A 23,686-nucleotide genomic window follows, 5' to 3' on the forward strand; every position below is an offset into this window, starting at 1 on the left:
TGTAAAGTATCTGATTCACAAATATTTGTTTTTTCTGGGCGATAAGGATCATCCTGTTTGGGAATTGTCCAACTAAAGTGCAGACTCACGTAGATGCTGTGGAAATTGAAAGAGTTCAGCATAGGTTCCTTGGTATAGATGGATATAATAGATGATAACAAAAATAGATGATAAAATAAGATGGAAATCTCATATAAAACATACATAACACAGTTCCAAGAAACATTTCAATATTGAGTAAAGCAAAACACATTCTGCTTTCACTTTATATGAATTATTGTGCAGAGGTTTGGGCCAGTACTTAGAAATGCTCACTATCATCATTGTCCATATAACAAATAATAAGGGCCATAAGGATCATACTGGTTACAGAGATCCATAAATATGTTTACCTCCTGGCGCACGATGTAAACATGTAAAGAAAGGATTTATGATTGGATACGATGTAAACAGGAAGAAAAGGGTGATGATTATTGGTACAAAAAGAAAAAAGATGGGGGGTTACACAGGCTCATGCTTCTCCACATTATTTATTAGGATTATTCTGTTTTGCTTTTTTTCTGTTGTGGTTAATTGTGTTTTTTCTTTTCTTTGATGTTCTTGTATTATTTCAACATGTTCAAAATAAAGCCACACAAACAAACAAATAAGCAGTAGATTTATAGTTTTATGTATTACAATATTTAATTTAATCTTTCTTTTTTTCCACATCTAGCCACCTATTTATCTTCTACCACTTATCAAGGTCATGGGGGATGCAGTCTCTGCAGGGATGCCCAGGCCCAACTCCTGCTGGAAGAACACCAAGGAGCTCTTTTCAGTGCAGCAGCATGACTTTATTTTGGGTTAACATGAAAAGTGATCACATCTGCTGGGTTAAAAATGTGCAACAGCAGTGTTAATATTTAGTTACATGTCCCTTAGCCATTTTCACTTCAATTAGGCACTTTTGGTAGCCATCCACAAGCTTCTGGTTGAATCTTGGACCACTCCTCTTGACAGAATTGGTGCAGTTCAGTTAAATTTGATGGCTTTCTGACATCAAATTTAACTGCCCTGGGGCGCCTCTGTCAGTGCTCCCCAGGGCAGCTGTGGCTACAATGCAGCTTACCATCACCAGTGTGTGAATGGCTGGATGACTGAATGTAGTGTAAAGCGCTTTGGGGTCCTTGGGGACTAAGTAAAGCGCTATACTAATACAGGCCAGTTACCATTTTACCATTACCATGGACTTGTTTCTTCAGCATTGTCCATGTTTTCAATGGGGTTTAAGTCAGGACTTTGGGAAGGCCATTCGAAAACCCTTATTCTAGCCTGACTTAGCCATTCCTTTACCACTTTTGATGTGTGTTTGGGATCATTATCCTGTTGGAACACGCAACTGTGCCCAAGACCCAACCTTCGAGGTGATGATTTTAGGTTATGTTGAAGAATTTGAAGGTAATCCTCCTCCTTCATTATCCCATTTACTCTCTGTAAAGCACCAGTTCCATTGGCAGCAAAACAGCCCCACAGCATAATACTCCCACCACCATGCTTGATTGTAGGCATGGTGTTCTTGGGGTTAAAGGCCTCACTTTTTCTCCTCCAAACATATCGCTGGACATTGTGGCCAAAAAGCTCGATTTTTGTTTCGTCTGACCACAGAACTTTCCTCCAGAAGGTCTTATCTTTGTCCATGTGATCAGCAGCAAACTTCAGTCGAGCCTTAAGGTGCCGCTTTTGGAGCGAGGGCTTCCTTCTTGCACGGCAGCCTCTCAGTCCATGGAGATGCAAAACACGTATAACTGTGGACAATAACACCTGTGTTCCAGCAGCTTCTAATTCTTGGCAGATCTGCTTTTTGGTGATTCTTGGTTGACTCTTCACCCTCCTGACCAATTTTCTCTCAGCAGCAGGTGATAGCTTGCGTTTTCTTCCTGATCTTGGCAGTGATGAAACAGTACCATGCACGTTATACTTACAAACAATTGTTTGCACTGTTGCTCTTGGGACATGCAGCTGCTTTGAAATGGCCCCAAGTGACTTTCCTGACTTGTCCAAATCAATAATTCGCTTTTTCAGATCTATGCTGAGCTCCATAGACTTTCCCATTGTAGCATTTGTGTCTAATGAGTACTATTTAACTGGCCTCAGAGAAGTCAGCAGCTGTGGTTACTCATAATCACTCACAAGAAGTTAAGAGGCCATGCTATGAAGCTCAGTTCACTGACAACTTTCTAAGTCACCAAAATTGCTAATTCATGTTGCTGTATGTCTATTACCCTGACTTTGACCCTGTTAAAATATCATTTTGGAGTAAAAGAAGAAAATCAGAGAAATCACCAAAAGAAGCCACCAAAACGTGTCCACTGAAGGGGAACAGAAATCCAGAGCTTAATAATGCAGAACCTGAAACAAGGATGGTTTTACACGATTTAAAGGAAAACTGGAGAATTGAGCAGAGAGGAAACTGTCATATGATGACACACTGGTTTAAAAAAACATAGTTCAGAACAGAGATGTTAAAAATGGGATTATCGTGGAGTGAATGAAACCACGGGGCGAGTTCTGTTACACTGTCAGAAATATGAGGCTGGAGGAGGGAAACTGACTGAAAACCTCACAGAGGTCAAAGAACGAGTTCAGTTTCTCCACACCAGCAGGTGGCGGTAAAGCACCTATTACTGTTTGACACCCGCCAGAAAACCGGAAGATGAGGGGAAAGGAGACGTCCGGCTGCATCGGCGAGGAGTTTCTCTCGGTTTCATCTGAAGGTAAGCACCGAGCTAACTTTAAGCTCAGTTAATCTTGGGTTTAGCTCCTGAGGAGGTCTTCTGCTGCTCTCCGCGGTGCTCCCGCTGTTGACTGCGGATGATGTCAAACTGATGTGTCGGAGGTCCCGACAAACCGGAAAATAAGGAAACCGGAAAACAAAACTCGGGGAACTTTCCATCTTTAAATGCAGGTTTCTTTATTCCACCCGACAGCCTGCAGGAGTGTCGTTCATGAGAAGGAAAAACGAGAGTTTTGAGTTTAACTGGTGACATTAAAGAAGCTGCCACTGCAGTATGGCTGTCCGCGCAGATGCCTGTTCAGAATCTGATTTGAGGCCCATCAGCGGGAATATGAGGGCTGAACAATTGAAATGCCTGACAAAAACAAAGCCCCGCTGTCCAGCTAGACTTATAACTGCTCCGGGCAGACCTGACTTCTTTATACGGGACAGCAAAGCCCCTCGTCGGCCAAATGGTTTTAGTGGGACAACGGTCGGATGAAAGGATGGAGAAAAAATCCTCCTGGTTAAAAAATAATTATTTAACCGCTGAAAATAAACATCAGCGATGCATTCAGTGCTGTCTTCATTCAGGATTTCAGCACTTGGTAATAACACAGCACAGCTGCTTCTGCTGGTAAAAGAGCAGTGCGTCGTTGCATGTAAGGCTTTTTAAGCTGTTTATTGATGGCTAATAATAATTTTCATTAGTCTGAATGTATTGAACAGTGAAATTTTCATGGGAAGGCGCAGGAACGCCGTGAATGACCACAAATGTAAACTTACTCTGAACACGTTCTTAAAAACTCTGAAAAGCTGTGACACGTTTTGATGTTAAAGAGAACAAGCCTGCTGCCATATGCATTTAGTACATACGTGTTATTCTGTGAGCATTCTTTGGATATATTACACGTATGTGCAGCATGCCTGCAGTTCTCCAAATGTGTTGATCATGAAAACAAATGTAATGACCTATCAGATTAACTGCAGTCGAGTGAGCCGTAATCTGTGATTAATCCTCTGTGGTACCGTCTCACCTCATGTGTGCCTCCCCGACCTCACAGAGGGCGCGACGACACTAAAAGAATAAAAGACAAACGTGGCGTGGAAGCATTTTTCACTCAGGACTGATGTAGCTGACGCAGAGATGAAACAGGCAAACATTTATTTTTCTGTTTAGATCTGCAAAGTCAGCCATCTCCAATGTAGGCGAACTTAAACAGCTGTTTCTCTGCGTGTGTTTTACAAAAAAATGAAGTATAATTAAATTAATCTGAGTTATGTTTGCACAGAAACAGCTTCAACCAGCTGCTTTTTTACTTTTAGGCATTTCAGAGACTTTTTGACTTGTACTCGAGTACTGCAGTAACATCTGTACTTCAGCTTGAACGAAGAATGTGCGCACTGTTTCCACCTGTGCCGACAGGAACAGAAATATAAGTGATCATTTCCTGCTGTTCTGTTATCAGCTCCTGGCACTTCATGCTTTAGCACTTGAATACAATTTTAACTCAAAACTAAAATCATCCTGGACAAAAGAAGAAAAAACCCTGACGTTAGATTTATTTCACAGTGTTTTTGTAAGTAAAGCAGACATGGAGGTCGCGTCTGCTGTGTGGAGCTGCCTCAGGTTCGTCTGTATGGACTCTGCTCATCTGAGTGCAGATGGCAGAAGGTTGTTTTGACATTTTTTACAGGCACCTGCACAGTCAGCTACACTGTCCTTTAACGTTACAGCAGGAGAAACTCAACAGCAGACCTGCGTATGTTCACTGATTGTAGGCAGATAAATCAGTCAGTGCTGCATAAAATATTAAAAACACGACTCTTTGTCAGATCTTCTGCTGAAGGAGGAGAATTTAAGTCTTTGGATTATTGTGGCTCTAAAGTCACAGGAAAAACTGAAGAAACGAATTATGTTTATTTGTTGTTCTGTTTCTGTGCCCCAGCTGATCAGCAGGAGGAGAAGAGTCTGACGGAGCAGCGGAGGAACGTTTTGGACTTGGCTCAGCCGCTACAGAGGAAACGATGAGCTCGGTGAGGAAAATGTCACCGTTACAGAGTTTGTGCTTCATCAGCTGCTGCTGCTCTTATTATGGTCACAGCTGTTTAGCATTACTGTTAGATGTCATGCTCCAGCTGTTTATTCTGCTCTGCCAACTTTGCTGCTGATCACAGCATGTGAATTTTAACCTTCACATGAAACAAATCTCTGCGAGTGCTTTTTTTTTTCCATCGGTGCCATCTCAGCAAACCTGTCACTGACCGATGAGTCTGTGTGTTGTTGTAATTTCTTATTATCAAGTTGTAAAAATGGTACTTTGAGAGGATTTTAACTCATTCACTGCCATTGACGTCTATAGCCGTCAATTGCAGTGAATGAGTCAATGGGTTTAACTCATTCACTGCCAATGGCTGGCAGTGAATGAGTTAAGTTGACCTCACTACATGTTGTCCTATATCTGAACACTATCAGCACCTGGTAACAAATGGGGAATAAAACATTTGTGTTAGTGGATCTAACATTGTCAGACTCTCATACGATGTGAGAACCTCATCAAAGTGTTTCTCAGAGGAAACGTGTGACGTTAGCTGGCTCGTTGTCCAGAGACGGGAATATCACACGACCGATCTTTTCCTGTGTGAGGGCCCTGACTTCAGCTCAGGACACGAGACTTTGGGTGAGTGAACAGTGGGAGGAGAACCAGATGATCCAAATGTAAATGTATAAATCATAATACAGTCTGAAAGAACTATTTGTGATCTTTAAATTGAAACTAGAGATGGCACGATACCACTTTTTTATGTCCAATACCAACATCATAAATTTGGATATCTGCCGATACCGATGTGAATCTGATGTAGTGCTGGGGCGGGGCCTGCGGTATCGTGCCCTGCCAACTTAAATATGGTGCTAGGTCCTGCAGCTCTGTGTATCCAGCAACCGTACTGAATAAAGAGATGCTTAAAAGCATGAATGTGTCATCGGGTCTGACGTGGTGTATTTAAAGTGGATTTTATAATCAATTAAACTGTTTTTTAAATATCTTGCTGCATTTTGTATAAGTTCATTCTCAAGTTTAAAAAAAACAACAATGTGTAACTAACACTTCTCCATACATTGTTTTTTTTTAAATCCTAAATTTAGGTGTTTAGTCAGAAATCTGCAATATTCTAATTCTGTTGGAAAATAACAGGTTAAGTAGGAAGTCTGGGGTCAGTAAATCCTGGTGGACTGACAGTCTCAGCTGTACTAACAGATATTACCAAACTAACATGTTTAAACTACGTTAGAAAACATAAAAACGTGCAGACCTGATAAACTTTCATTACCGTTCTCAGTGTGTTAGCTTAGTGTTAGGCACTGCGGCTGGGCATGATTTGATGTAAATAACATGAAAAATGAGAATCTGTTACAAAGCATACTGTAAAGTGCACTGCAGTGTCCAGACTGAACAGCCAGTGATCTTTACAGCAGAATGGATGATGCGATGTACATTTCTTGCTGTCGGTTGCCGTGGATTCTGTGTCCCCCACAGTCAGGCAGTATGTGAGGTCAAAGGCCGCCATCTCTGACTTCTCCAAGTTGCTCCTCGTCGGCGATCTTAGGAAGTGCAGACACATGCTCTGCCTTTTTTTGTGAAACAGTGGTGTTGACAGTCAGAGATGGAAGACAGGGTGCACAGCTCTGATGGTCTGTGTTGTCAGATGTGATGATTCATGTGCTGAGGTGTTTTGTTTTTTTCTGTTCTCAAACTGATCTCCCTGTTGGAGCTCAGTTTGGGGGCAGTTCTTTTTTTCTCCTTGTCTTTCCTCATGTTGTGCATGAGGAAAGACAAGGACCGGCCAGTGCTACCAGCCTGACCCGTCTCCCCAATGTGATGTTTGTGTATTTTATGTATGGTCGGCAAGGTATCGTCTATTTTAATTGCCCCGTGAGGATAAATAACATCTTTTTGACTTTGACTAATCAGGAGACGTCCGTCTGGGGTCATCATTCTGCATCCTCCTAAAATCCAGGATGAGTTCTTGGTTCTTGTGATGTTCAGTTGCAGGTCAATATCTGGATGTCTCTTAGCCCTGTGAAGTGAGACCTACAACGTTTGTGTCATCAGCAAATGAATTGAAGTGTTGCTCTGGCAGGCTCTAACACAGTCATGGGTATGTAAAGAGTAAAGCAGTGGTCTCAGTAAACAGCTTTGAGGGAAACCGGCTGTATAAAAGGATCGGACATTTCCCGTTCCTGCAATACTGTCGGTGCTCTGCTTTTTTGGAAATCGAATTTCCCAGAGGAACCCACCCGAGGGATTAATAAAGTTCTATCTAATCTAATCTAATCTAATCTATTGTTTTGAATGAGGTTAATGGAAATGACGTAGGCATGAGTTTGCGCTGCTACTCCAGAGGGAGAGATAGTACTTCCAGGTCAGCTTGTTGTCGCCTCATCGTGTGAGGTGCATTCCTGTGTTGAGTAAATGACCTTAAATCTGTTTGTTTGCCGCAGCTTGAATTACTTTCTAGTGAGTTGTAGCTGCACATTTTCACATAGTGATTGAAGGCATGTGCTGCCGCCGCCATAGTGTAGTAATTTTATTCAGCCACACGATGGTAAAATGGTAAATGGCCTGTATTTATATAGCGCCTTACTAGTCCCTAAGGACCCCAAAGCGCTTTACATATCCAGTCATCCACCCATTCACACACACATTCACACACTGGTGATGGCAGCTACATTGTAGCCACAGCCACCCTGGGGCGCACTGACAGAGGCGAGGCTGCCGGACACTGGCGCCACCGGGCCCTCTGACCACCACCAGTAGGCAACGGGTGAAGTGTCTTGCCCAAGGACACAACGACCGAGACTGTCCAAGCCGGGGCTCGAACCGGCAACCTTCCGATTACAAGGCGACCTCCCAACTCTTGAGCCACGATGGCGCCAAAGTCCTTTTAATGATGGTTCGAGCCAGGGAATGTCTGCTTGTAGTACTACACTACCACTGTGTTTAATATGAGTTCTCTGTGTGTTTGAACCAAGGTGATACTTACGTAATTTAAATGATTATATATTATGCCATGGACATGCACAGATGGATGTGTGGGTCTATCTTAGATATTTTTGAGTTTACATGAGTTGAACCACTGCTGCTGTAATATGTTTGCTCTAATGGCAACTTATTTGTTACTACAGACTACTGGCAACACTGAGCATTAAGCATTATTAATAAACCAGCTCAGGGCTCGCAAAATCGCTAAAGTGGAAGCCTCTTGGCTTCAATCATGCCGATACACCAAAGAAAGAACTTAACCTCAACACCGGTGCTGAGTCGAACAGTTTTTAAGAAAGTCTTTTATCCAGATGCAGATGGGGTGGAGAAGCCCTGGTGGTGCTGCTTGTTTGTAAGGATGTCTGGAGGGTGGTGTTGAAGATGAAGAAGACCCACGTGTAGTTCTCGCTTTGCACCAGATGACTCAGTGTAGTGTGTGCTGTAGCAACAGCATCCTCAGTGGGTCTCTTACCCCAGGATGCATGTTGATGTGGATCGAAGGAGGCCACTTTAATGTGCTGAAGAACCAGTTTGGCCTCAGAGCGACTGGTCAGGGGCTGGCTGCTTTGGCACCGGGATGATGATTTAGAACTTTAAACAGACTGCAATGGTCAGTTGCGACCAGGAAGCTGGTCAGCACAAGATTGCGTGTTCCTGCAGAGTGAGAGTGTGGGCACAGCAGGCTGGCTGGCAGGCTTTTGCCTCCTTGAGGCAAAAACCTTTTAACCAAACTCGTCATTCAAGGTTGTCCAAGCTGTGATGTTGTCAATACAGTGGATATATAAATAAATAGAAACTTTATTGATCCCACTAAGGCAAACTTTTGTGTTATGGCAGCATTATAAAGAGTAAAAGTAGTACTGTGTACAACAAATAACAATCAACAACACAGTCTCTCTATGTTTGTCCTTTCACTGCCTCTGTTTGTATCTCTCTCTCTGCAGGACCAACAGGCACCGAGAAGTCCGCGCCCTCAGGAGGCTGATGAAGCTCACAGAAAAGAGGACGACAAAATATACAGATGCGATGAGTGCGGGAAGCCTTTTACTGCAAAGATTTTCCTAAAAAGACATCAAATCATCCACACCGGGGAGAGTCCGTTCAGGTGTGAGTTTTGTGGGAAGTATTTTTCCAAGGCTGGAAATTTGACAAGACACCGACTCATCCACAGCGGAGTGAAAGCGTTCAGATGCAACTTGTGTGGAAAGTCTTTTACTCAGAAGAGTGACCTAAAAAATCATCAACTCATCCACAGCGGACTTAAAGCATACAGCTGTGATCAGTGCGGGAAGTGTTTTACAAAGAAACAGAGCTTGGAAAATCATAAGCGCCTCCACAGCGGAGTGAAACCGTACAGCTGCGATCAGTGTGGGAGAACCTTTGCTCGCAGGTATACGTTAAAGAGTCATCAACTCACCCACTCTGCGGTTAAGGCGTACAGCTGTGACATGTGTGGAAAAACCTTCAGGCAGATGGGGACCCTAAATAAACACCAACGCATTCACACTGGACATAATGTGTACTGCTGTGACCAGTGTGGGAAACGCTTTGTCACATACTACAACTTACACATTCACAAATTTACCCACACTGAGGAGAGACCTTATAAATGTGACCTGTGTGAAAAGGCTTATAAAGATCCAGATTACCTGAAAGTGCACCAACAGATCCACACCAGAAAGTGCACTTACTGTGAGGTATGTATTTATATTTTCACATTTCTATGCTCGTTAAATTTTGTTAGCATGTTTGCAAATGTTTGGTGGCCGTGGTCGGTGACATAATGTCATGTGGTTGGAATTGGGCCTCGACTGCTGGGTGTTTTTGATTGTCTGTCTCTCCCAGCATGCAGCTGAAACCATGAATGATCCTTCCACAGGTTCTTGAAACATTTCACAACCTTGACTTAAGTTGGGTCTTAAATGTTTTTTGCCCTAGTTCACACTCTACATCTTTAACCCAAAGAAAAAAAGTGTTCAAGTTGAATTTTAGTCAAATAAATAATTTCTGTTTGTTTGGGATGAGGAGGCGACTGCATGGCTGAGAGCAGCCGGCCTGGGTTCAACTCTTCACTTTACCCTAAAGAATAAGGCCAGAAAAATCCCATTCATTTAAACTGGTCTTACCTCTGATTTTGCTCCAGTGTCCTGCGTTATGAAACACTGCGCTGTTTTTAGATCTTGACTTGAGCTGAACTAAACAAATTTTTCGATATAGCAGGAAAGGACATGGGTTGATTTCATTTATAGCTGAAAAACATCAAATCGCTTTAGCAAAAATAAATGTTTAAAAAGTAATTTTGTGCTCTCAATTTTATTTTACAATAGCTGGAAACTGAACTGAGATCTGCTGAAAATCTGTTCCAACAGTTTAATATTGCACTAACCAACAGTATAATGATGTGACCGATAATCAGTCATTGCCTCCTACCTGACCCCCTCAGCGTGAGCTGATTTGTTTTTGTTCTTTTCGAACACTGACTTTAGAATACTTCAAATTTTCCTTCATAATATGGACATTTTCAGAGTCACAGGTCTCTGAATTGCATACAATCCATGAGCACAAACTTTTGTTCCAAAGTTTTTCCTGATGGAGCAGATCAATCATCCAATGCTGGTTTCTGTTCTTTTGCGTCATAGAAATTAAGTTGGTGCAATTCCGCTGTAACCGTATCTTGTATCCCTTCGTACTGATGCACAAATTTGGCTATAAAAAAATCATGCTGAAGAAGAACTGATTTTAGTCAATCTTTTCTTTCAGACCTGAAAATGTCACTTGGATATCTCCGTATTTATCTGCAGGGTTTTGACACCTTCACTGACACTGCTGCTCTCAAAGTCATTCGCTGTAAAGCCAGTTTGCCATTTTGTAATGTTGACTGAATGTATGCTGCATTACATTCAAGAAAAAAATGATGAATGAGCTTATTTAAACTATGTATTTATAGAGAAATGCATATTGCCATTTAACCAACAGCTGTCACTGTGTCTTTTGCAGAGTGAACCCAGTGGATCCGGTCCTGAACCCTGCCATCACTGCGGAGCTGGGAAAGCGTTTCGATGTGACGTTTGTGGAAATACTTTCAAGAAGAAATCGGGCCTGAAACTGCATCAGCGCAGGCACACTGGACTCAAACTGAGCTACTGCAGAGAGTGTGGGAAAAGCTTCCCCATGCCAAGTGCATTAAAGCGCCATGAACTGATCCACAGTGGGGTTAGGAAGCACCTCTGTGACCAGTGCGGGTCATCCTTCATCACTGCAAGTGACCTGAAGAAGCATGAACGAATCCACACAGGAGAGAAACCATACAAGTGCAGACATTGTGAGAAAAGCTTCACGCACTCGATTAATCGTTACCGTCACGAATGTAAACACGTTGAAGTGAACGACAGCAGCAGTCACAGGTCATTATAAAGTGTGGACATGTATCTCGGGGTCTTGTTCACGAGTGATGGGAGAAGGGAGCGGGAGATCGACAGACGGATCGGTGCGGACGCTGCAGTAATGCGGACGCTGCACCGGTCCGTCGTGGTGAAGAGGGAGCTGAGTGTAAAAGCGAAGCTCTCAATTTACCGGTCGATCTACGTCCCTGCTCTCACCTATGGCCACGAGCTGTGGGTAGTGACCGAAAGAACGAGATCGCGGATACAAGCGGCGGAAATGAGCTTCCTCCGAAGGGTGGCTGGCCTCTCCCTTAGAGATAGGGTGAGAAGTTCGGCCATTTGGGAGGGGCTCAGAGTAGAGCCGCTGCTCCTCCACATCGAAAGGAGCCAGCTGAGGTGGTTCGGGCATCTGACAAGGATGCCCCCTGGGCGCCTCCTGGGTGAGGTGTTCCAGGCATGTCCCACCGGGAGGAGGCCCCGAGGCAGACCCAGGACACGCTGGAGAGATTATATCTCTCGGCTGGCCTGGGAACGCCTTGGTGTTCCCCTGGATAAGCTGGAGGAGGTGGCTGGGGAGAGGGAGGTCTGGGCCTCTCTGCTTAGGCTGCTGCCCCCGCGACCCGGCCCCGGATAAGCAGAAGATGGATGGATGTTGTTAGTCAGCCATGGCTCAGTACTTGGTGACTTTGTTAAATAATAATGACTCTTTTCTGCAGTTAAACCAGTGCTATAAAAGTCATTTTAGTTGGTGGGACACAAGCAGCCCAGAAAGAAGCACTGAATCGTTTGTGTAAAAACTTGTAAATTGTTCCCTCAAACTTTCCCCCCTTTTTTAGTGTATAAAGGTTTGTGTGCATTTCTTAAACTATCCATATCAGCATCTGACAACATGGCTTCACGGTTCAAAAAACACTGTAAAAGACGCTGCTTGGAATATTGTTTGTGTCTGCAAATGAGATTGGAAGGAGCTTTGTGGAGGTGCCGGCCTGTTACTCATCATTCTGCAGAGATGCCAAAAATGTCCTCTGTTATCAACTGGTGGGGTCGAGGCTCTGTATACGCCGCTGTTTTTAAAAACTGGATTCTCCAGCTGAAGACAAAATCTGAAAGGTTAACCGGTGCTCTTCTTCTTAAAACTGATGGTGATGAAGATGTAGTTGTTGTAACTGTTTGATTTTCAAGACCATGAAAAAAGATTTTTAGATCTTCAGCTGTGTCGTGTCGATTTTTCCTTTCCTGTTTTTATTCTGTTTCTGTTTACTGAATCTATTTCACAACTTTATAAGTTATTTGGCACGAGTTACTTTTTATTTCTGTACAGCACTTTGGTCAACGTTGCTGTTATGATTAAATGTGCTATATAAATACAAATGCTCAACGATAATTTTGTGAAAATCCTGCAAATGCTAAACCGTGTATGAAGTTTATCTTATGAAAACAGTTTGGTGTGAAAATAAAAGCTTTGAGCCACGATGTCGCTTCTTGTATTTCAGACTCTTGACCTAAAATTTCAGAATCAGAATACTTTATTCATCCCTTTTGCTGCAACACAGTAAGAACAATAACAGACTAAAATGGATTAAATAATACAATATAGTACAAAGTCGCAAAATATGACAAACAGCTATAATATAACAATTAGCTCAATTATAAATATCCCTGCTGTGGGGTAAACCATTAGATGAGAGCTGAGGGTGCGAGCGGGCTGAAGCTTTAGTAAGAAAGTAAAGTTTATTTCGGCGATCGTGGCTCAAGAGTTGGGCGTTCGCCTTATAATCGGAAGGTTGCCGGTTCGAGCCCCGGCTTGGACAGTCTCGGTCGTTGTGTCCTTGGGCAAGACACTTCACCCGTTGCCTACTGGTGGTGGTCAGAGGGCCCGGTGGCGCCAGTGTCCGGCAGCCTCGCCTCTGTCAGTGCGCCCCAGGGTGGCTGCGGCTACAATGTAGCTGCCATCACCAGTGTGTGAATGGGTGGATGACTGGATATGTAAAGCGCTTTGGGGTCCTTAGGGACTAGTAAAGCGCTATATAAATACAGGCCATTTATTTATTAAGCACTTTTCATAAACAGGCAGTCACAAAGCACTGTACACAATGGTTAAAATAAACAAATATATCAGGAGGTTCATGTTTAACATCTAGCTTCATACAAGCTTTCATCAGGGTGTCACTCATGGCTGGACCATCATAATAAAAGTTTTTAGTTCATTAAAATGCTTTTAAAGCTCCAGTTTTGCTCCTGTAAACTTAAGTTTGTTTTCTTTAACCTTGTAGTTCACTTTTATTGAATGATTGACGCTCTGTTGTCTGTTACTGTCTGTTTGTCCTGATCTTTCACTCAGTATTTTCAGTTTTGTTCTGGACTTGTTTGTTATTTCTATGAAAGTACAGATATGTATGTCCTGTTATTTTCCCGTGTCACTGCGATTCTTGTAATTCTTGTTTTCTGGTTTGTTTGTTTCTTTTGTCCTTCTCCTCCGATCTGTCTCTGTGTGATGTGATTAGTGTCCTCATGTTTGTGTCCCTGTATCTGTCTTGTGTCCAAATCTTTTTTAAGTGATGTTACATCAGTGTGCTCACAGACATTCACCTTTCTCCAGTGGTTCCCAAACGTTTTTTGCTCCTTTGTTTTACAAGAAAAATGTTCTGACTATCTTCAGGTTTTACAGGCTTACATACACACAGTTACTGTCCCTCCATTTACAAAGGCAGAGGCATCACGGTGTAATTATTTTACGTGCTGTTTTTTTTCCTGTGTAATAATGTTCAACATTGCTGTCAATACATTTTTCAAAAAATGCCTCTCTGTGCAAAATGGGTTCAAAAACATAAACAGCTGTGGGATCCTGTTTGTCTGTGATTTAAACAGCCCAGCGCTGCTCCCGACACAGGGAAACTAATTCTGCAGGGAGACCTACCTCGGCACTTGTGCAGGTGAAGCCAAAGGGAAGATTTGCTTCACCATATTTTCTCGTCTTTGGCTTAGAATGAAGTTGGTTTGGAAACATATTCAGCGACGCTTCATCTCCTGCTTTGCGTTTCTGTGGGAGCCCCGTCAAAAACCTGTCAATTATGCTAGCAGTGTCCAAGAGTTCTTTCTTTTTTCTTTTCATGCCGCGCCCTCCCTGCAATGGCTCTGCGCCCCCCCTAGGGGGCAGGCCCCACACTTTGGGAACCTCTGCTGTGCAGTATGAACATTTGTCTTGTAAAACAAAGGGGGGCCTTGCAAAAAAACATTTGGGAACCACTGGTGTACAGGAACATCTGTGCCGAGTAGTCTGGAAGTCCCGAGGTCAAAATGGGAGATGCCCCCAAGGGTGGTGGAGAATGACCGAGCTAAGATCCTGTGGGACTTCCAGATACAGACGGACAAAATGGTGGTAGACAAACAGAAGAAGACGGCCGTAGTGACCGATGTAGCGGTTCCGAATGACAGCAATATCAGGAAGAAGGAACACGAGAAGCTGGAGAAATACCAAGGGCTCAGAGAAGAGCTCGAGAGGATGTGGAGGGTGAAGGTGACGGTGGTCCCCGTGGTAATCGGAGCACTAGGTGCGGTGACTCCCAAGCTAGGCGAGTGGCTCCAGCAGATCCCGGGAACAACATCGGAGATCTCTGTCCAGAAGAGCGCAGTCCTGGGAACAGCTAAGATACTGCGCAGGACCCTCAAACTCCCAGGCCTCTGGTAGAGGACCCGAGCTTGAAGGATTGAGCACCCACAGGGGCGAGTGGGAGATTTATTTTTAATATACGATCTTGATCTTTTAACCCTTACCTAACTTAACATTTGTGTATGGACAAGAAATAACGCCCTGAAATGGGGTTTTATTAACATGAGATGTAAGTTTGACGTAAGGTGCTGCTAAGAGTTATAAAACACTAACAAAAGCCATCCCAGTCCCTTTGAAATCAATGATTAAAGAAGACATTGTGCACTCTAAAAATCCTCCTGGACTGAGACAGCTCTGGACAGCTGGTGTTGACTTTGGTGGCAGCAGGTTTAGCGAGATCAGATTTTTGATAACATTTCCATAAACTGGTTAAAGGAAATTATATTCTAAAAGAATTTGAGGCTATGGAAGTTAAACTGATACGAAGAAAGTGTATTTTACTTCCCCTTCCCAGTAAAGAAAAACAGGTTAATTTTAAAGTCATAAATGAGATTAACCCAACAGATTAACTGAAATTTAACCCACATGCAAACACCTGTGGATTCTCTGAAAATGACATTGAAAGTTTGGATCACTTGTTTTTCTATTGTGAATCAGTGCACTCCTTTTGGACTGACATGTGGAGCTGGCTACAGTCCAGGGGAATTCAGTTACCACATTTGACTGTAGTTAAATTTGGGATGGTTGCTGAGAACCCAAAGTTAGACTTGGTGATTGGGACTGTCTTGTTACTGGGAAAGTTTTATTCACAAATGCAGACATTTCAAGCTAAACCATGTGTAAACAGATGGCTGGATGATTTTAAACTCTCGAGTAAGTCGCTGAAACACATAAATGAAAAGAAAGCCCCTAAACTTATATTTCTATTCAATAAGTTCTATTTATGTTAAAAGGAGGCCTCCTCTCTATCTGAGATGTGGATCATGATTTCCCTTTCTGTTCACACTGTTTGTGTCTATGTTCTCACATTCTGCATCTTTTTCTTTCTTTCTCTTGTTATTTCTCTTGTTGTAATGCTCAACCGTTTATATTTAGATGCATGGATAAATAATGGTGCCTTACATGTTTATATTGTTGTTGACAAAAAAAGTTCATTTTAAAAAAACAGGCTCGGCCTCTTTTTCGAGTCACGTGTCCAAACAGCATCGAATCAAAGCAGATCAGGAAGAAGGGGGCGGAGCAAAGTGTGTGTACGGGACAGGAGTCGAGCAGAGAGAGCTGCTTTGTCATGAAACGGGAGTAAAGTAGTGAACTTAGAGGAGAGAAACAAACTAAAGTATCGATCATAAACCACTACCAACGTCCTGATCGATATCTGCATCGATCTGCCCACCCTTGTCTCCTGGATCGTAGCTGAGATCAGCGTGAACCACGTGGGTCTCTGCTCCCTGATCTGTTTCCTGTGTTTGGAAAGAGTTGCAGCTTCATCGCGGAGTTTCTCTCGGTTTGTGGGCTCATCTAAAGGTAAGCACCGAGCTAACTTTACTGTGAGTTCAGTTCATGTTGAGTTTAGCTCCTGAATGAGGTCTTCTGCTGCTCTCCTCGGTGTCTGTTCACAGTTTATTGTGAACACGTTGAGAGAAGAGTGAGAGAGTGTTTGGAGAAAAACACCAACTAATCATTAGCTCAGCATGCTGGGAGAAGTTGGAGCAGAAAAGTCTTTTCATTGTCCCTGCAGCTGTTTTTCTGCCTGCACCAAACCTCTACAGCAGAGGCATTCAGCTAAATTTTGAGGATGTTCTGTTAGAGAAAATCTTCCCAAGCAGAGGTCCGGGACATCATAATGTCTAACTTGCGTTATGATTGTGATACAGAAGCGGCCTATTTTTTTTAATCAATATCTGAATGTCTGAACAATAGACTATCAAATAAATGAAAATACAAGTTAAAAACATTTTTAAATGATTGTGAACACTGAGACACACAGTAGACCTACATTAGATATAGGCTTTCAGTTTAAAATGAATTCGAGAAAATAAAAAACAAAATGCTTAATTTCAGAAAAAGTAGCAGCAGTTTGAGTTTCCCTTTTTCTTTACCTTTCACATCTTGATTAAGAGTCTCAATAAATTTTTCAACAAATGACATTAAAATTCTTATCAATTGTACAGTTTCTCTTTCTTTCCCCCTTATATTTCACTTCCCCACTTTCTGTTGTTCAGTGAGAGACTTGAGCTTCAGTTTGTCCTACCAGGATTTTAAATGTGGGCTGGAGTGCTGTCAGGGCCATACACATGTGTAGGTGCTCATTGGTGAGCCGTGGACAATATTTAGTGTTTATTATGTTCATTGTGGAGAAAGCTGCATCACAGCTGTATGTGGAGCCAAACATGGTCAACATGTACAGGGCTACTGTCCTCAGATTTGGGAAAGCTGTCTCAGAGACCATTTGGAGGCAGAAAGTGGCAGGTTCAGTTCTTCCAAACTGCTCTCTCAGGGCCACATCTGCTTGGAGATCAACCCGTTGCATCTGGAGAGGCCCAGTATTTGCCTCCTTGAAGTGCTGTGTGACTTCCTTTGAGATGAGAAATGGGTTCTTTATGAACATGGTGAGCTGCTGTCCAAATCTGACCCTCTTACTATCAGCTCACCTTCAGTTTTTCAGATCTTTTCTCCAGTTTGTGTACAAACGTTTCTCACCACTGTTGTTAACTGGAGGCTGACACACTGACTGAAGACATTTAGTCTGAGTAGATTTGAACTTTCCTTCTTCATTGTTTCCATCTTGCTTTGACTGCAGCTGTAACAACACTGATTCCAGCAGGATTTGTAAAAAGCATTTTGACAGACACACAAAGCTGGACAGCTTTTGTTCTGAGTCCAAGATCTTAGAAAGAAAGTGACTGGACGTCTGTAAGCTTTTTTAAACGTTTCACCTCTCATCCAAAAGTGGCTTTTTCAGTTCTAAAATCAAATGGTGGAGAGTCCCAGGCATTTAAACCCTTGTGGGGGTTGTCAACTGAGCCAATGTGTGGAAAAATGTGTGTGTCAGCAGGTCCTGAGTGAAACCTTTGTGAGACCCTGTTTCACTCTATCATGTAACTCGGTGCTGTCCCTGTTAAAGAGCCAAGAGCCTTTCTTTCCACTTCCTCCATGTAAAATAAATTGATGAGATTTTTTGCACTAATAAAGTTGTAGAGTGGTAAAGTATTTTGCCTCATCAGTTATATCGTTGCTGCAAATTTTCAAATATATATAGTGATAAAGATTTTTGGCCATGTTGCCCTGGTTGCTTCTGGGGTTTCACCTTGAAGCTTCATAGGTATTGTTGTAGTAATGTTTATTTGCTCTGCTTCTTCTTGTCAGGGATAAAATACATATCTATACTTTTGTGTCCCAGCTGAGTAACAGGAGGAGAAGAGTCTGGTGGAGCAGCAGAGGAACAGTTTCAGCCATTTGGACTCAGCTCAGCCACTACAGAGGAAACAATGACTTCAACACAGGAGGTGAGAAAAATATCTCAGTTACACTGTTATTGAAACTGTGCACAGCTGGTTGTTAACAGCAGCTTTATCTTTTCCATCCTGGGCTCCTCCACACATGCAGAAGCTACATTCACAAACAAAAACAAAGATCATATTTTATCAGCGCACATTGAAAAGTTGGACTCAGAATTGATCACACAGTAAACATTTTTTCTCCTGTGATCAATATTTCTTCAATAATGTAATTTTGATTACAACTCTCATTCTGTAACATGATTGTAATGTGAGACTATCACCAGAAGGTGGTGATAACACACCTACAATGTGTTTGGTGACGTCTATGGTAATAACAAGATCAGACTAAGCAACCTGGTTAAAGTGTCTGGTCAGATTTCAGGGAGGTCTCGGGTCCAGCTTGTGGACGTCTATAACAGGCAGGTGCTGAGGAAGGAAACCTCTGTCATGTTGTGTTCAGATCAGCCTCTAATGACTTTCAGCTGCTCTCATCAGGTCGTTGTTATAAAGAGACATAGATTGTCTTTTGTACCAAGTGCTATTATCATGGTTAATAACACTAAACCATAAGTGTTGTTGCCATTGCACACTGTACTTTTTTTGGTGATAAAATTTAGGTTGTTGTCTTGGGGCTTATTTTTGTGTTTGTTGTGTTTGTTTGTTTTTATATCTCTGCATGGACAAATCAATCTCCCACTGGGGACAATAAAGTTACCATTGTCTGTGATTCCACTCATGGAGGGAGTTTCAGTTTGTTCCACGACTGCATTTCACTCACCAGCGCTCTAGACTAACTGCACTGGTGCGCCTAACTTTGTTTCTTAGGTGCACCCAAATTACTTGTTCATTTAAAACAAAAAACAAAAATTGCTGTCCATACAGACAATATTGATTTGTAAATGATTAACTAACAATCTTTTCAACACAAAGTTCTTTATCTTTGATCTACAACAAAGATAAGTTACTGAAAAAGTAACTTATCTTAGTGCTTAAAGTGCTTTGGCACTCTTTGGTTACAATGTAGACAGTGTTAAACTTAATCATCACGTCGGCCTCACCTGACGACCGGTTTGCTGCTGCCTGCCGCTGAAAGGCAGTGGGGAGAGGGGGCAGTGCATTTATCGCAGCATATAATGTGTTTTCTGGATACACTGTGGGCAGCACGGTGGTTAGCACTGTTGCCGCACAGCAAGAAGGTCCTGAGTTCGATTCCACCATCAGGCCGGGGTCTTTCTGTGTGGAGTTTGCATGTTCTCCCCGTGTTTGCGTGGGTTCCCTCCGGCCTCCTCCTCCAGATACTCCGGCCTCCTGCCCACAGTCCAAAGACATGCAGTTTGTGGGGATAAGTTAACTGATAAATCCAAATTACCCATAGGTGTGAATGTGAGGGCGAACGGTTGTCTGTCCCTGTGTGTTGGCCCTGCGACAGACTGGCGACCTGTCCAGGGTGTACCCCGCCTCTCGCCCTCTGACAGCTGGGATAGGCTGCAGCACGCCTGGCGACCCTGGAAAGCAGAAGCGGATGGATGGATACACTGAGCTTTTTCAGCGTTCAGAGATTGATGGTTCCGTGTCAGAGCTGGCTATGAATTTCAGACGGATCAGGCCTTAACTTAACAGAAAAGTTATCAATAGTTCTTTTCCTATTACAGCTACATCCACGTCTGTCGTGCCTAGGCCACTCACTAGGGCTGGGTATCATCACTGATTTCTATAATCCATTCGATTCCGATTCACAAGGTCCCGATTTGATACAATTTTGCCTCAGACAGTCAGAAATATTATAATTCTGATCATTTATCAGTACTGATACATGTGTGACTTCATCAGAGGTGTGAGCATCACTGCAGATGTCTTTGTGTCAAAGTAACTGAGGATAAAATAGGGTTATCTGCTTTTTATGGCAGATGACCTTAAAAATATCCTGCAGTCGACCAAAAACTGAAGAAAACCATGAATCAACACATGAACATTACCTGATGCTGCTGCAGTGAAGCAGAGCAAAGTTACAGAGGTTTGATTACAGACACAGCTGAGCGTTTGTAATCTGTCATCATTTTAAAAAGTTTGCATTTGTTTGCTATTAAACAGCAGAAATGAGGCTTTTCTGTCAGAGGTCACTTTTGGAAAACAGGAATCGAACGCCTGGTGGCAGCGGTGCGGCCTAGGACTTTTATGTTTTTTGTTGCACCATTGAGAAATTAAGTCGCATCAGATTGCTCACACTCTGTGACCCTGCTCACTGCGCCTGTTTGTATCTCTGTCACTGCAGGACCAACATGGAGCGAGAAGTCAGCGCTCTCAGGAGGACGACAAACCTCACAGAAGAAAGAAAGAGAAAACATACAGCTGTGACGAGTGTGGGAAGGATTTTACTCTATCTGGAAACTTAAAAACACACCAACTCATCCACAGTGGAGTTAAAGCATTCAGCTGTGACTTGTGTGGAAAGTCTTTTACCCAGGCTTCAAACTTTAAAAAACACCAAGTCATCCACAGTGGAATTAAAGCGTACAGCTGTGACATTTGTGGAAAATCTTTTACACAGTCTTCAAGCTTAAAAACACACCAACTCCTCCACAGTGGAGTTAAAGCGTACAGCTGTGACATTTGTGGAAAAACTTTCAGCCAGTTAGGGTACCGAAATATTCACCTACGCATTCACACTGGACATAATGTTTACTGCTGTGATCAGTGTGGCAAACTGTTTACAACAGATGCACAGTTACAAAGCCACATGCTTTCCCACACTGAGGAGAGACCTTATAAATGTGACCTGTGTGATAAAGTTTTTAAACATCCAAATTACCTCAAATCACACCAACAGATCCACGCCAGAAAGAGACTCTACAAGTGCAGTTACTGTGAGGTATGTATTTTTCTTTTTACAGTTGCAGTTATTTTGAAGTATTATGTGAATGAAGTTTAATTTCAAAACTAAATGAGACATGAAAACTTCATGTACAGAATATTCAGTCAAATCTGACACAATTCTCCTGAAACTTTCCCGCTGTTGGAAAAAAGTAAAGTTCTAAAAGCTCCTCCCCTTTCTATGTTTCTAACATTCACACTCCAATGGATGCATCGGAGAGCAGCTTGGGGTTAGGGTCTTGTGGCATGCAGAGTGGAGCATCTAGGGGTTTAACAACCAGTCTTCCCATTAAGTAGATTACCTACAAATGAAGACTTAATGTTGTTCAGTAAGCTGAGCGTTATAATGTAAACAGTAAAATGTTACTGGATGTTGGCAGAGATGCTCTTTATTTCAGGTGATGTTCAGGATAAAAATGTTAAAGGAGTTCCCCGACTTACACTGTCTTTGTGTCTTTGTTTAGAAGCAGAGCGACACAGATGGATCCAGTTCTCGACCCTGTCGTCACTGTGGTGGTGGGAAAGCGTTTCGCTGTGACTTTTGTGGAAAAACTTTCAGTTACCGAAGGAGCCTAAAAGTGCATCAACGTAGACACACTGGAGACAAAATGAACTACTGCAAAGAATGTGGGAGAGGCTTCCCCACATCAAGTGCATTAAAAAAACATGAACTCTATCACAGTGGGGTTAAAGACCACCTCTGTGACCAGTGTGGGTCATCCTTCACCACTGCAGATCATCTTAAAGACCATAAAAGAGTCCACACTGGAGAGAAACCATACAAGTGCAGACACTGTGACAAAACTTTCTCACGTTCATCTGGTTGTAACAGACATGAACTTACACACATTGAAGGGAACTTCAGCTGTGACCAGTGTGACAAGAGCTTCAAGAATTTCACTTCATACTCCAGACACAAACGATCCCACGCTGCAAATAAACTGTTTCACTGTTACCAATGTGCCAAATCATTCACTTCATTATCTGCTCTGCGCAAACATCAGCGTGATCATGCAGGACTGAAATCGCTGGATCACAATGAATCTGAAGAGACAGAAAGATCCTCTCCTGGTTTCAGGGTCAGACTTAAACACCTTGAGATCAGGCTCCACAGAGTTCAGATGGAGTCTCCTGTAAAGAGTGCAGCTGATGTCACACTTGGATCTGATGAGGTAGCTCTGATTTCTGGATTTACAGTGAATAATCCTGGATGTTAAATTTAGAAATACTTTAGAAAAGTATTTTCCCCCTTCCTGATTTTATGTTTGCCACACTTAACTTGCTTCAGATCATTAAACAGACTTTTCAAACAGAATGCTTTCATCTATTAAGAGAAAGAAAACAACATATGGCCCTTTCTCCATATTTTCTTCTTTTTTCCCTTCACTGTGTTTCATTCTGTTTCTGTTGTCTGTGTTGATTTGAAGGGCTTTCATTTTAGGATGGATGAGCTGCTTATGTACCTACAGGTACAAGTAAACTCAACTGAACCTGAACGTGTCTGTTGCTTGCTGATGAATGTGACCACACTGACAAGTAGTTCCTACAGTTTGTATTTTTCTGTCATTTCTTAAAGATTGTCTTACCTGAATATAGAATCTCTCTGTCATGGTTTGATCAGTAAACCTCATCCAGCTGGCTGCACTGAGAGAGAACCTGCTATACTGTGCATGTATTCAATTTTCCATTAGATGTTGATGAATTCTTCTTTATTTTGTTGTATCCCTTCATGAACGTATAAAGGAAATAAAGGTTGAGATAATGCATGGTTTACTTCTGAACTATCTAGGGCTGCCTCGATTAGTCACGATAATGTCGACATGTCGTTTGAAGCTTTGTAAGATCCTGAAAGACGCACGGATAAGTAGTAGGATTTAAGAGTGTAATAACGGACTCAATCAGTGTGGTACAATTTCTTACTCTTAAAACCCCCAAATTATTGTCTAACATATACAGAACACTTTCTAAAATACAACAGTTTTTACTGCCCTATGCATAGCCAAGAAAACAGTCCTCATGAACTGGAAAAATATAAATAATCTTAATTCTAACCAATACAGAAACCATCTAATTGATCACATTAGTCTTGATACAGCCTCTGCCACCACTTTAGATCAATCCCTCTGGGTTACTTCCATCCGTCACCTAGTGGCGGTGGAGGGTCGTCCCGTCCCGAGGTCCCGCCTTCGCTACTGTGCTTGATATGGGGGTAGGGATGGGCTTAGGGGGTCTGGAGAGTCCCTAGAGATGTTTTCCCTGAAGCTTAACCTGGGGGTTGTGGTCATGACCTGGTTAGGGGCTCTGGTGGCTCTTGGATGGTGTTTTCCTTGTGGCTGCGTGCAGCAGGGGTGAGGAATGGTCTTGGCGCTATATAATAATAATAATAATAGTAACAATGATAATATATTTTATTTATAAAGTGCTTTTCAAGACACCCAAGGATACTGTACAATAGGATAAAACACATAATAGAGCAATGACACAACTAGGGCTGGGCCATATACTGTTCACGGTAATACCGG

At 42.5% G+C, this 23,686-nt stretch overlaps 3 protein-coding genes across 3 annotated transcripts in view; all 3 read left to right on the forward strand.

Moving 5' to 3' along the window:
* Positions 1–2,682: 2,682 nt before the first annotated feature.
* Positions 2,683–12,656, forward strand: LOC147321585 (uncharacterized). Its single transcript, XM_086305712.1, has 4 exons — positions 2,683–2,756; positions 4,705–4,792; positions 8,745–9,497; positions 10,798–12,656. Exons 2-4 carry the CDS (start codon positions 4,784–4,786, stop codon positions 11,212–11,214), a joined length of 1,179 nt encoding a protein of 392 aa, XP_086161838.1. The 5' UTR covers positions 2,683–2,756; positions 4,705–4,783; the 3' UTR covers positions 11,215–12,656.
* Positions 12,657–16,284: 3,628 nt separating this feature from the next.
* LOC147321586 (uncharacterized) lies at positions 16,285–23,415 on the forward strand. The gene is made up of 4 exons (XM_086305693.1): positions 16,285–16,317; positions 18,194–18,299; positions 20,566–21,162; positions 21,629–23,415. The coding sequence occupies exons 2-4, from the start codon at positions 18,282–18,284 to the stop codon at positions 22,379–22,381; spliced, it is 1,368 nt and encodes a 455-aa protein (XP_086161819.1). The 5' UTR covers positions 16,285–16,317; positions 18,194–18,281; the 3' UTR covers positions 22,382–23,415.
* The window catches only part of LOC147321587 (uncharacterized), a 32,326-nt gene continuing 26,847 nt past the window's right edge, over positions 18,208–23,686 (forward strand). Inside the window, exon 1 of the mRNA XM_086305717.1 lies at positions 18,208–18,299. Within this exon, the coding sequence (XP_086161843.1) occupies positions 18,282–18,299 (18 nt within the window). The 5' untranslated portion in view covers positions 18,208–18,281. The remainder of the gene's footprint in view (positions 18,300–23,686) is intronic.

This window comes from Aulonocara sp. 'chitande type north' Nkhata Bay, linkage group LG9 (genome assembly GCF_057382095.1).
Source record: "Aulonocara sp. 'chitande type north' Nkhata Bay isolate Kocher_YH1m ecotype deep benthic linkage group LG9, A_spYH_male_GT1.1, whole genome shotgun sequence".
Taxonomy (NCBI): domain Eukaryota; kingdom Metazoa; phylum Chordata; class Actinopteri; order Cichliformes; family Cichlidae; genus Aulonocara; species Aulonocara sp. 'chitande type north' Nkhata Bay.

Excerpts from the sequence above, each read along its gene's own strand:
- LOC147321585 (XM_086305712.1), top strand. Across the intron at positions 9,498-10,797 it reads GAAAGTGCACTTACTGTGAG|AGTGAACCCAGTGGATCCGG; the intron begins GTATGTATTTAT and ends TGTCTTTTGCAG.
- LOC147321586 (XM_086305693.1), top strand. Across the intron at positions 21,163-21,628 it reads ACAAGTGCAGTTACTGTGAG|AAGCAGAGCGACACAGATGG; the intron begins GTATGTATTTTT and ends GTCTTTGTTTAG.